This window comes from Pipistrellus kuhlii, unplaced genomic scaffold (genome assembly GCF_014108245.1).
Source record: "Pipistrellus kuhlii isolate mPipKuh1 unplaced genomic scaffold, mPipKuh1.p scaffold_m20_p_3, whole genome shotgun sequence".
Lineage (NCBI taxonomy): Eukaryota > Metazoa > Chordata > Mammalia > Chiroptera > Vespertilionidae > Pipistrellus > Pipistrellus kuhlii.
The window spans coordinates 176100277-176114246 of NW_023425529.1; the positions used below are offsets into that span (position 1 = coordinate 176100277).

The 13970-nt window shown below is 34.7% G+C and overlaps 1 protein-coding gene across 1 annotated transcript in view; it reads right to left on the reverse strand.

Annotated features, from left to right (window-relative positions):
- The window catches only part of SGCZ (sarcoglycan zeta), a 197633-nt gene that overhangs the window by 115852 nt on the left and 67811 nt on the right, over positions 1–13970 (reverse strand). The window contains exon 3 of the mRNA XM_045587786.1: positions 2528–2629. Within this exon, the coding sequence (XP_045443742.1) occupies positions 2528–2629 (102 nt within the window). The remainder of the gene's footprint in view (positions 1–2527; positions 2630–13970) is intronic.

A 13970-nucleotide genomic window follows, 5' to 3' on the forward strand; every position in this document is an offset into this window, starting at 1 on the left:
ACGAGTTCTAACTCTCTAAAAACAATGTGTTAATTTTGAAAGGTTCATTGAATTCTAAGATATTTCAAGCAGATATGATTTTCTGTGCACTGATATAACGGACCATAGAAAAGGTTGATTTCCCCCCCCCCCCAAAGCATAAAGAAGAGAGTAAGCTGTGATAGATAATTATAGAATTCCAAATATCTATAGACATTTAGAGGTGGAAAAAGGAGGCCAGTTAACATGGAGACAGTAGGAACAGCTCTTGGTTTGTAGACTGAGAGACTAGAAGTGTGTGGGGAACAGTATTTTCTGACAAATAGAAACATACATGCTGAGAGGGAATCATTGATCGGCTGCCTCCAGCATGCCCTCTGCTAGGGATGGAGCCCACAACACAGGCATGTGCCCTGATCAGGAATCAAACCTGGACCTTCAGGTTCATGGCTCGTTTCTTAACCACTGAGCCACACCATCTGGCTTTTTCTTTATTAATAAAACAAAAACAAAAAATGGTAGTGTATGTGTAGAGAAATTTTTAGGAAGCAAATGGGTCTCCTTCTTCTGTTCCCAAACCACACCCAGGCCCTGACTGCAGACGGACCTTGCCTCCAGCCTGGGCAGCCCCTTTTACCTGGCAGTCCCCTAGAGGCAGGTTAGGTCTAGAGGACACACAGGAAGGACAAGCAGCAGGAGTGGAGATGGGACGGGCAGCATCTAGATGTCGGTCACCACAGTGGACTTTGGAAATGCTGGTGAGCTGAGGTTGCAAACTTTCCAGGGACAAAGTTCAGGAGGCCTGACTGCCACCAGCTCACACTTTGATATTAGAATCAGTGGGCTATTTCTTATTAGGTCAATAGATGGCGTGAACATTCATCCAACTGTCCTAGAGAATCCATAGCTCTGAAAACTGTTCCAGCTGAGAGGGTAAATTCTGTCTTTCTCTATATTGCTTTCCCAGCAGCCACTATAATTTGGTCTAAAATGGATGAATTTTTAAAGAAGTTCCTGCCTATGATGACTCTCACCTTCTTCCCACATTAAGTAATTTCTTGATTTCCATGTACAAGTTTTCATTTCTTCAAAGATTAAATTGTTTAATCCAAATACAACACTAACTTCCAGTTGGAAGAAAAACACTAATCTGTATAAGCATGATATTGTTCAGTTTTTATGAAAATAAAACATCAATAAGTTTTTAATTTTAATTTTAATTACTTTTATAGTTAATCACATACTAGTAAGGTTAGGTAGTCATACATGTGCCTACTGTGTATGACCAAAATGCAGAAAGTAATCTCAGTATAATTTTTCTAGTACCCAAAGTCAATATAGTATATTAGTGAAACTCTGTAGGTTTACATATAACAAAATAAAATTTAAAGTTAAGCCTGCCTGGTGTTGCTCAGTGGTTGAGCATCAACCTATGAACCAGGAGGTCATATTTCAAAGCCCAGTTAGGGCTCATACCGGGTTGTGGTCTCGATCCCAGAGTGGGGTGTGAAAGAGGCAACTAATCAACGATTCTCTCTCATCATTGATGTTTATAGCTCTCTCTCCTTCTCCCTTCCTCTCCGAAATTAATAAAAAATATTAATAAAATAAAAAACAACAATTATCCTCATTAAAGATTTTATATAAAAGGAATGCTCTCTTCTATTGTCACTGACATTTAAGTGAAAAAATGGCTTTGAAACAAATTATCAAATTATGTCTTACTATGTACCCAATTTCCTAAGATATTATATCAGTAATATTTAAACATAATTCTAGTTTTAAAAATATTTTCATATTTATGAAATAAGTAACAATCTTTCCAAATTTTATGTCACAGGCTTTTAATTTTTTTTCAGTCTTAATAAATGTATTTCCACACCTACATATATATCCCAGGGAATGCCTTTTAGATTGAAAGATTCTAGTTGGATTTTGAGGTAACCAAGAATACTTACTGCCTTTGGAGAAATAACACGCACACCAACATGAACAATGTCTCATTTATAACCCTTTGAGTTTTAACATGCTGCTAGGTGATAAAACACACAGAGCACACACGCAGGTGAAAGGATAGTATCTTTACTTGCTTTAAATAAATTCCAAAATAAATTTAATTTCTATACTAAGATTCTTCGTCATATCTTAGAAAATGCAGCTGCATTAACAAATCTATAATATATTAAAATAAAATCACTTATTCAAGTCAATGCTTCCAGCAAAAATTGCTCAAGATTTACCAAATGCCCCCTTTGGAATTCCTACAAGTGTGTATGTTTAACTTCCATTGAAAATAGTGGGGCATATTATATAGACTAACAGACACAATACTACAGTTTAATTCTAAATGGTTCTCTCATGTGTTACTTTGAAACTACCCTTCACTAGTTTTTCAGCTTTTTAATTGTTTGATTTATTTAAATAAGTCTTTAGCTTAAGGAAACTTAATTACACACTGAAGAGATAAGGGGATTCTAGCTTCTTATTTCAAGCTAAAACATAACCTCTACATTATCTTTCACAGTAAGCCAAAGCCAGTATCACATACCTTTCGGGAATGAATTTCTTTCACATACAATGGAAGTAGAAACTCAGATATACCTTCAAGTCGGATTCCCTTCTTGGTGACTCTCAGATTTCCCATACCATCCTACAAGCAATGAAATATAGTTCACTTTTAGGTTCATGAGAGATTGAATAACTGGCCATAATTTTATTAGGCCTAAATTGAGAAAACAGTAAGCTCAAGTCAGTGATGATTTAAGGAAAATGAGAGATTGAATCTATTTAATGAATGACTGCAGCATTTCGCATGCATATAGAGGGCTCTGTTTGACATAAGCAGGATGACAGGAATATAAAGGACCAGGTATCTTCTCTCAGCTCGATCAGAGACTAGAATGTATCTATGAATGAATCCTGTACTTTCTTCATGCATCAATCAGTTCAACGATTTGTTAGGTATAAAGATACTTGCTACCTGATTATTGGGAAAAACTTTATTTGCAGAAATCTAATAATATTTTCACATTACAGTTATACACATATTTTTATAATATTCAAATAGTCACACTCAAATAATTCCAACAAGTAATTAATAATTGATAGTATAAGTAAGCATAGTGTTTTAGTATTCAAATAATAAATAAAGCATATGTCCTATCCTTTAGAAAATAATATTATAAGAGGAGGCCCAAACAAGTACTCAAATAATGTTTATGGGGTAGAGTAAAATAAATAAGACCAGAACAACGCTACTGGGAATTTAAAAAGAAGATTTCAAACCTGACAAGTGAGTATGCCATATCTCATGGATGAGGTTGACTATGATAAAGGCCTTAAGAATATGGAATTTCTACCTGAGATGTCCTTGGAGAGAGGAGCAAAATGAACATCTGGTGACACACAGGACATAACAATGCCATCCAATCTGGATAGTATATGAAATATATTGAGAGAATACAACCGAGAGTATGCTTTGAGGCCAGAGAAAGGAAAGCCCTGAATATAAAGCTAAGAAGTCTGTGTTTATTTCAGTCTCCAAGAGAAGAAACAGAAGTTTGTGAAGAGCTCAAATGATCAGTGTTTAAGCTTTAAGACAATGCTGGTATACTATATGGGCCTAATTGACAGAGTATCAGTTAATAATGCACAACTTGGCATATGTGTGAGGGGTGTGGTGGAAGAACAACTTATAAGACCTCGTGACTAACTTTATCTGGAGATACTATAAAGGGAACATTTACAATTTATCCAAGATTTCATCTCTATGACTAAATAAGGGAACATAGTGGGCTTTGGACTTTATAAATTTGAGGTAACATTGACAATTTCAGAATTTTATAAACCATTGCATCTGTATAAAGTGGGTTAGGGAATGCCAATCACTTAAGGCATGCTTGAGTCAATCATGGTGGGTGAGCAAATTTTACTCTAAAACTTTTAGATAATGACTTAGGTTTGTGAATTGGAAAACAGTTATTTCATACATTCTGGGAGACTGTGACCAGTGATATTAGAGGAAAGCTAAGACATCCTGATGGCCCAGTCTCTACCCCTTCACCCTCCACAAAGGAAGTCATCGAAGTAGTATAAATACAATTTTGAGTAAGAATGAAAAGACTTTTAAGTTAGACAAGGAAAATGACTATTAAGAGAGAATTTTTTTATGTGGTGAGGTTTAAATCTTCTCAGCAAAGCAGAAAGTAATAGATTTTGGTTGAATTAAACTGGGGATAGGGAAGAAGAAATTCATTTCTTGAGGCCTTGACTTAAGGCAGACACTGGAACTGGCAACAAAACAAAACAAAACAAAACAACAGAGGGAGAGAATTTTAGGACCATTCAAGGCTAATTCCTTTGAGAAAATGGTCTACCTGCTTAGAGATGATGACACACCCTGGTTTCTCTGAGATAGCTGTTTATAGCAGTTTTATAACAGGCACTTCCACTCTCAAAGTGAAACGTGACTCTGATTTAGAAATTAATTATATGGCCACAGATATACTAGCTCAATTAGTATAGTTTCACAACATTCTAGCTATGTAGGAACAGACAGAGGCAGAAGTCAGTTAGAGACTCATAACTGAGGATGTGCCAGGCAGGAATGGCAGAGTCATAAGGATGCGGCATTCTAAAGTAGCAAAACTTATGCCCTTCAAATATCTGGCCATTATCTTTCTTATTGGGTAGGAACAAGTGAAGCCAAATAGCACTGTTGGGTTGTAAAATAGCACAAGGTCAAAGAATGATAATTTATAATGAATTAATGACCAAGATCAATAGGGGTTTAGAAAGATGAGAGAGGGGAAGTCAGATTTATCACCAGAAAATGGAGCTTCTTATATTGATATGTTGACAGTGAGAGAATTTTCAGATATGAAAAGGCCTAAAGAATACTTGGGCAGTGGTGGGAGAAGTGGAGACAGAACTCTCTATAATCCAGAAAGCCAATAATATTAGAACATGTGAAATGACACATGGCTTAAAGTATTACATTTCCTCAGAGGGATTTCCTTTACTAAATCTCACACTGTGACTGTCCATATATATGGTCAAATCCTATCTGAAGGAAATTTTCTGAAGTGTTCCCCATGGAGTTGCTCTGAACACATCTAATGTGGAACTATCTTAGGGAAGTAAAAAAATTCTATCACAAACATAATTCCTGTTTCAATAGTAATCTTTTTATAGTTCTTTTTTAAAGAAACATATTTTTATTGACTTCAGAGAGGAAAGAAGAGGGAGAAAGATAGAAGCATCAATGATGAGAATTATTGATTGGCTGCCTCCTGCAGACTCTCTACTGAGGATCTAGATCACAACCCTGGCTTGTGCCCTTGACCAGACTGGAACCTGGAACCTTTCAGTCCACAGACAGACTCTCTATCCATTGAGCCAAACCAGCTAGGGCATTCTTTATTTTTTAATGTACCTTAAATAAAGGGAAAATATATAATTTCCAACTCTTAAAGAGAACAATATCTTAAAAAAAAAAGTGTGTGTGTGTGTGTGTGTGTGTGTGTATATACACATGTGTGTATATATATATATATATATATATATATATATATATATATATTTTTTTTTTTTAACTCTTTTTAGGCTGTTACTTATAATTTAGTAGAGGCCCAGTGCACAAAACTTTGTGCACTGGGAGGTGGGGGGGTAGGGGTTCCCTCATTCTAGCCTGCGCCCTCTCGCAGTTTGGAATCCCTTGGGGAATGTCCACCTGCCGACTTTGGCCCCTGGGGATCGGGCCTAAGCTGGCAGTCAGACATCCCTTTGGTAGTCCAGAAGACCTCAGGAAATGTCTGACTAACAGCTTAGGCCCCCTCTCTGGGCTTAAGCTGTTATTTGGACATCCTTAGCCCTGCCGCATAGGCGGGAGAGGATCCTGCCATCACTTCTGCATGGCTAGCCATGGGCTGGCTTCTGAATGAGCTGTGCTCCCACTGAGGAAGCACTCTAACCACCAGGGGGCAGCTCCTGCATTGAGTGTCTGCCCACTGGTGGTCAGTGCACATCATAGAGACCAGTCGTTCCAGGTCATTCCAGGTGATTTCACTGTTAGGGTCAATTTGCATATGATGCTTTTATTATATAGTATAATATACTGTTTTTTCTTAAGCATAAGAGGAAGAACAAATAAAAACAAGCCTTGACAGCCTGCTTTAAATGTGTTTTTACTATGTTGTTTGCTGTTAGCCTGTAAGTTATTTTCATTTCAATTGGCCTTCTTTATTCCTGCCTATTATTAGAAAATAAATATTACAGTGATAATAATTGATAGACCTATAAATTTTACTTCTAATTCAACTTTTATAGCAATATCTTTATAGGTTATTGTTAGTATAATATATTTTATCATCTGGAGCATGATATATTGCCTTTGTTCTTAGCCAATATTTAAAGTTTCAAATAATTTATATACCACCAATTGTCAGTGCTATGAAAAGGTTTGAACTGTTTCAATATATTGAATAAGACAATAAACATTGCACTTGGTATGTTTTATTTGTATTAGTATCTTTTTTTAAATAATAATATATTTTATTGATCTTCCACAGAGAGGAAGGGAGAGGGATAGAGAGCTAGAAATGTCGATGAGAGAGAAATACAGACCAACTGCCTCCTGTGCACCCCCTACCAGGGATGTGCCCGCAACCAAGGTACATGCCCTTGACCAGAATCGAACCTGGGACCTTTTAGTCTGCAGACCGACCCTCTATCTACTGAGTCAAACCAGTTTCGGCAGTATTGGCATCCTTTTAACCATATGAATGATTTCTAAAAAGCATAATAAAATAAAATTCAATTTTTCTAAATTTTCTCTTGCTAACATATAATTTCTTGACAAATATTTTCTCCTTTTTCTAACAACCCACATATCATTCACTTCTTGGAACATACGCAAATGCTTAGTAACAAAATAATCAGAATGAAAATGTGCTGAAACAAATTAAACTATAAACAATAGTATACTTAATGACATGGTAGATATGATCATAATCATACAGTAAATGGAGAAAAAGTGGATGCAATCAATAAATCTGATTAGACTATGTATAAGGGATTAGCAAAGATGTAAACCTTATAGTAATGATATTATATATAAGAGACCAGCAAATGTTTATTTTAAGTAGATGGAGAATAGATCATAGCTGTTCAATCCAGTAGGGACATTTGTAATACACATGAATTTTATGTTCAGTACTCTTGAAAACAAATGGTTTCCCTCAGGAATTGCTGCAAGGAAAAAATTATTCCTGTGACCATGCCTACTAATCTAATATTAATTGCATAGCACAACTTTAAATGTGCAGGGAAATCCCTGTAATGTGCAGCTTTAACTTGAAATTCAAGTTCACCTCTTAAGAACGTGATCAGCCGAAACTGGTTTGGCTCAATGGATAGAGTGTCAGCCTGTGGACTCAAGGGTCCCAGGTTCTATTCTGGTCAAGGGCATGTACGTTGGTTGCGGGCACATCCCCAGTGGGGGTTGTGCAGGAGGCAGCTGATCGATGTTCCTCTCTCATTGATGTTTCTAACTTTCTATCCCTCTCCCTTACTCTCTGTAAAAAAAAAAAATCAATAAAATGTAATAAAAAAAAAAAAAAAAGAATGTGATAAAACCTTGGCAGAAGACAGGCTTATGAATCAACAATGCTCTAGAAAAACTGAGAGTGCTATTAAAACACATCACATTTCTTGATGGTAAATGTGACAATTAAAAAAACAAAACAAAAAAACAAACAAAAAAAAACAAAAAAACAACCTCAGGGATTTGACTTAAGAAAAATATTAAATAATTAATTAATAATGCTAGGCACCCTAAAGACTACCATTCATAAGTAGGTGTTTGAGAAACATCCACATTTCAATCTTTGCAACATGAATATAAAGCCTAAATGTTTACTATTAGCACTCCTCTTTTAAACTTCTATATATATAAAAGCTTAAGGGACTGAATGACCAATCACTATAACATACACTGACCACCAGGCAGGGGGAAGACCCTCAATGCAGGAGCTGCTTCCTGGTGGTCAGTGCGCTCCCACAGCCAACCCCCCACAGCCAGGCCAACCTCCCCAGTCCTCCCCCAGGCCAGCTGGGCCTGATTGGCCCGGATCAGGACTGGGTGAGAGAGTCCCTGATTGGCCCCAATTGCTGGCCAGGCTAAGGGACCCCAGATGTGCAAGAATTTGTGCACTTGGCCTCTAGTGTTTAATAGAATACCAGAATTATAATAAACCTAGTGGGGGAAAAATGCTCAGTTTACAAGTAAATTTAGAAAACTATTGCATGCTATATTCCCTTTGAGATTCCTAATGCATCTTAGTATCCTAAATAGTCTAGATGTCTACAATAAAGAAACCTAACTACTTTGTTCAGCACAGAGTTCCCCAAACATTTCCCCCAATGGGTCCCCACCTTACTCACCTATATTTTAGGACAGGTAGAATAATGTCCTCTGAATACTAGTTTAATCACCTGTATTTTACAAACACTGTAGAGATACTTATTGAAAAGGAGGTGCATTGTATAGCAAAGAGGTTAAAAAAGAGTTAAATATTATGTCTCCACAAATATTTTTTTTATAGCCTATAAATAGTGCCACTAAATTCTGTTTATAATTTGATTTCCCAGCTGTCTTTGAATACTGGAGAGAATATGCTGAACACTGCCGGGAACTTGATCTGCTTCATGGATGCAACTTCTTATTGTCTATAAGAAGGGAGAAAGAGAGGTAATGCTGATCATAGCTCTGGTTTTGCACATGATAGTTATCAGTGGTTATGAGCATAATTTAGTTCCTAAAAGAAGGATCCCTTCTTGCCTTGAGCAAATCCAAATTTCTGGATCTGCAAATTAAAGACAAGAACTGAAGGTATGGTCACTCTACATAAGTAGCCTACATGGTAAGGTCTTGTCTAAGAAGTCCTTCCAGACTCTCAAGACAGTATCTTCCATTTCCGCCCTGTTATGAAATTAGGCATACCAGCTTAATTCAGAGAGTGCTTTAGCAAATTATGAGCCAATAGCCTATCAAAACATCCTTGGGAAATAGGCACATTGTTGTCTTTATTTTAATTAAATCACCAAAAGAAAGGGAGTTAAGTAGATTTGATGCAGCTAGGAAGTTAGCCTCAAATCTAGTAAACCTTGGCAACTATGGAAATAGAAAATGTAAGTTAAATTTATTTTCTTAGGTAATCCCAGTAAGAAATCCTAAAATTTTTATGATTATTTCTGAGTTCACTTGTGTCTCTTCTTTATTAAAATCATTGCATTCTTTTGTTTTTAAAATTTTGTTCTCTGACTTCATTTACCAGCATATATTTCTCTTTGGGCTCAGATCTGTATCACAGTATTCTGAAGAAAGTTTTCCAGTGAGATAAAAACTCTAGTTCCAAATGATTATAAAATTCACCTCGGAAATGAAGCCCCCAGGACAAATTATTGATATTTGTATAGTCAAATACCATTTTAAAGAAATCTCACAAGATATTTTGTAAAGAAAAAAAAAATAGCATTTCGCAATCTTTTTATGAATTGTTTTGTAATTAGCCTCATCTTATAACTAAGTTGTGTATGTGTGTGTGTGTGTGTGTGTGTGTGTGTGTGCGCGCGCTTCAATGCATGTGTGCATGCATGCGTGTATTTAGAAGTGGTGAGTTGCACAGGAGGGGTAGGTAAAATGAACTTGAACTTAAAATGGTAAGTATCCTGCTAACTAGAAAGTGAGGGATATGAGGTAAATGTCATTCGTAACAGGACAGACACACCATGAAGACACAGATGAGCAAGCTGATTCTCCCTGTGGAACTAGGCAATGAGACTATAGATAAGAGTTTTCTGACTTTGGGTCATTTTATGGTTCACAGACTTTCTAATCTCCACAGTGTTTTGCCATGTACAGTATTGAGTTTATATAGCTGTAGTATGAGGCCTCTTAAACTATTGTAGTCCCAGAGGCTCTGTTAAAACATCTGAAGATCCTTCTCATCATGAAGGAGAACCTTTCATGTGGAAATGCAATGGCTCATCTCTCAGCCAGATCTTAAGAGATTCTGTAAGTTCCTTGAAGGGTAATATTGATTTCCATCAATTTCATCTTGGAATTTTAATAATAGACTTCTTTTTTCTAAAACATGTAGTCTAGTGTCTCTTCTTTAATATACATTCCATAGTAGGTAGTGGTAACAACCATTAGATGCATATTTAAGATGATGTGCTTTTCTACATTTTAGCTATTATACTTTATGATAGTGCCGAACGGCATCCTTTCTATGCTTTTTCTGTTTGTCATGTTAAACACAGACCTCAGCCCATAATGGAATCCTTCTTGTGGGAATTGCCACCTTGACAACCTCTTCTCAGCAACATGCTTCCCACAGAAAATGACATTAGCTGACAAGAGTTCATCATTACATCTAGGTCAATCAGACACTTTTATGAACATATCTTGAACTCAAAATTAAGTACAACCAATTAAACAATGTCTCTTTGAATGTAGAACTGAAGTTAACTTTGACAATCTTTAAGTTATTTAGAGAAAGCCAAAATAGGCCTAGGACAGGAGAGCAAAGAGGATAAAGGAGGCTACTTCCACATACCACCTGTATCCTTGTTTCTAGTTCTTTCTAAAGCACACATGCTTAGCTATTTCCCCCGAATCATGGCGTGTTATTTCTTTCCAACACATCCTTCAGGGTTATGATCCTGCAAATTATGTCATCCTACTTAAGATAACCATTAAATCAATTTAACAGAGACTCTGCTTTATATTCACACTCCAATTTGGTAACCACATCCACTTCCATGGCTTAATTCTTTAGTTAAGTCAAGCTCCTTGACCCTTCACTATCCTCTCTCTAACCATTCCCACTCCTCCTTCATTTGGTTACCTTTGTCTCATTCTTTGCATAGCAATTAAAGGATATCTTTATGAAGGCATCTTCCCATACAAGTTCAGAATGCTCCTCTTTATGAGGTAGTGTTCTAACACACTGATATTATAATATTTATAGCATGTCACGTACTAAGAAGACATACGCATACTACAGGAGTCAATCAGAGAGGACAAAACATAAATAAGTAAAACACGATAGTATATCATCTATGTAGTATAAAATTCCTAAACATGTGAGTGCCCTTATTAAATATATATAATTTATGTATCTCAATGTATAGCACATAATATACAGGGTAGAGCAAAAGTAGATTTCCAATTATTGCTATGGAAAATAATAAATAATTAATACATAATAATGCAATAATAAACTGCTTCATGTACTTACAACTGTAAACCTGGTTTTGTCCACCCTATATATTCATAAATTGCTTTTTAAAATTTCTAAAAATTTGCAAAGTAATTCTGAAACTAAAGAACCTTGAATTCTCACTTAACTTCTATTTATTATCCAATTCTTAGCAGTTACATATTCAAATATTTTGTAAGGGAAACAACATAAACGTTATATCCAAATGATAAAACTTCTTTTTTTCAAGAGCAGGCCTAATTGAACTGTAAGCATCTGGATTTATTCCCAAGCAATTTTCCATAGTACAACATTAGTAACAAAAATATTTGATGGATATTTTAAAAAATTATAGGTATGTTTCTATTTCAATTGGCAAGCTAACATTCTACTATTACAAATAAGACATTTGTGATAACACTGTCCTTAAATCAAAATATGTTGTTATTATATATATCAATAATTTATTATGTAAATTCCTTCCATTTTTATTGCACATTTTATTCATTCCAACGTGTTTGTGTAATCTGTTGGTGTATAAGGTACAAGCAGATGTTTTGCTATAAACATGTCAGGATGTAGATTATTTATATATTTGATCAGCAGTAAAACAAGAACAAATTTTTACGTGCTACAAAACTCAAAGTCTATATTCTTTGTTTTCTTCATTCCAAATCAATTCATAATTTAATTGCTAAGAATAGTAACTAGTTGCTATCATTATTAGATATAGTAACTAGATTGATTGCCAAAAATAGTAGCTAGCCATTCTATTTATGAAAGTAAAGTTCACAAACCTTACAAGACAGAAATTTATTCTTCAGCAAGAAATTGATATATTTATTTTATTCAGAATCTTTAGTTGCATCATTTTAATATCTTGGTAAAGTCATCTCATGTAAGATTTTAATTTAATAATTTATAAAATGTAATAATCATGTATGTCCATTCTTCTCGATCAATTTGTTAAAAAGATAAAATTGTATATTATTATCAAATATTTTCATAAACTATTGAACACTGTAAAAGCTTATGAAAATAATACAGTCCTTAAAAAGAACTATTAAGTAAATACTCTTTGGAAGTTCTGGGCCAATCAGCCACTATCTTGTATATTTTGCATACTGAGTGGAGCAAGTTGAGGGAGGAGCACAGAAAGATATATATTATATCTAAGAGTAAATTGCCTGATTCCAGTGTCAGATCTTCTCTATTTTGATACTTTAAAAAATCTGAGGGAAGCCATTAATTTATACATGTAACACATATGTAACATGCACAACATATAAAATATTTTAATATATAATATACATGTTAATTGAATTCCTTCACCAGCAATTGCTATTTGTCAATAGAGTAATATATCTTAAAATATGAACAAGCTATCAAAACTTTCTAGGTACTGAAAGAAAATTAACAGAGTAAAGATAAAGAGAAATTGAAATATTGTGTATTAAGAAAAAGGAAATAATATTAGAAAGAGTTAATATTAGAGGGTTAACTTGAATGTATTTGAGAGGAAAAAAAATTCATTTAACAAAATATATAATATAAAAAATCTGGATATTTCTGTTGATGAGATATAATGAAACTATTTAGTTTTTTTGTGTGTGTTTTTCCCACAATAATAAAGATAAACTACAAAGACATATTTGTACACATGAAGCAAATTAACTTATGGCAAGATTTTGAGCATTTGCTAGAGTTTGTGAAAGTAAAACTTCTTTACTTATAATGTTTTAAATACTGCCGCTTTAATGGCAATATTAATAACAGCATTGTTAATGCTACTCAAAAACCACTTGATTTTGAATAAAAATGATCTATATAAGTATAATATTTTCTTCTATATTACACCCGAATTTTTAGATTTGATCTAAAGACAATATTAACAAAATGTAATTGTTATAAATCCTGACAATAAATAATGTAATACTCAACAAAAGTATACAATTTTAAGTTATGAGGGTGAGTCCTAGAATTTAAAAAATAAATGTCTAAAGTAGAAATGTTAGGTAGTAGAGTAAAAGGAGACAGAGGTGGTATTGATAAATTAAATTCCTCATCTTTCACAGTCAATATAGTCAATATACTTCTGATAACCCAGAAAATACTTATGATGATAATTAATCTTAAAAACTAAGAAGAGCCCAAACCGGTTTGGCTTAGTGGATAGAGTGTCAGCCTGAAGACTGAAGGGTCCCGGGTTCGATTCCGGTCAAGGACACGTACATTGGTTGCGGGCACATCTCCAGTGGGAGGTGTGCAGGAGGCAGCTGGTTGATGTTTCTCCCTCAGTGATGTTTCTAGCTCTCTATCCCTCTCCCTTCCTCTCTGTAAAAAAAAAAAATCAATAAAATATATTAAAATAAAAATCACTAAGAATAAAAACACAAGCATTTAAAAGTGGTGAACTCTGGGGCCTGGAACTGGGGCATTGGTGGGAAGGGAAGGGACCATTTTTATTTCACTGATCCTCTAACTGTTATCAGGAGCTCCAGGACACTGGTGGGATGGTTTATGATGTTGGTTTCAATTTTTTTTCATAAATTAAACTTAAGGTGTCTTAAAAACCATCTCTATGCTAAAAAACACACAGAGACAATAGAATTATTTTTGATATATTCACAAAATTGTGCTTGCTTTTGAATTTTATTAAGATACAGTACACGATTTGGAAGAATCCATTATAATCCTAATATTTACCACATATAAAATTAATATGCT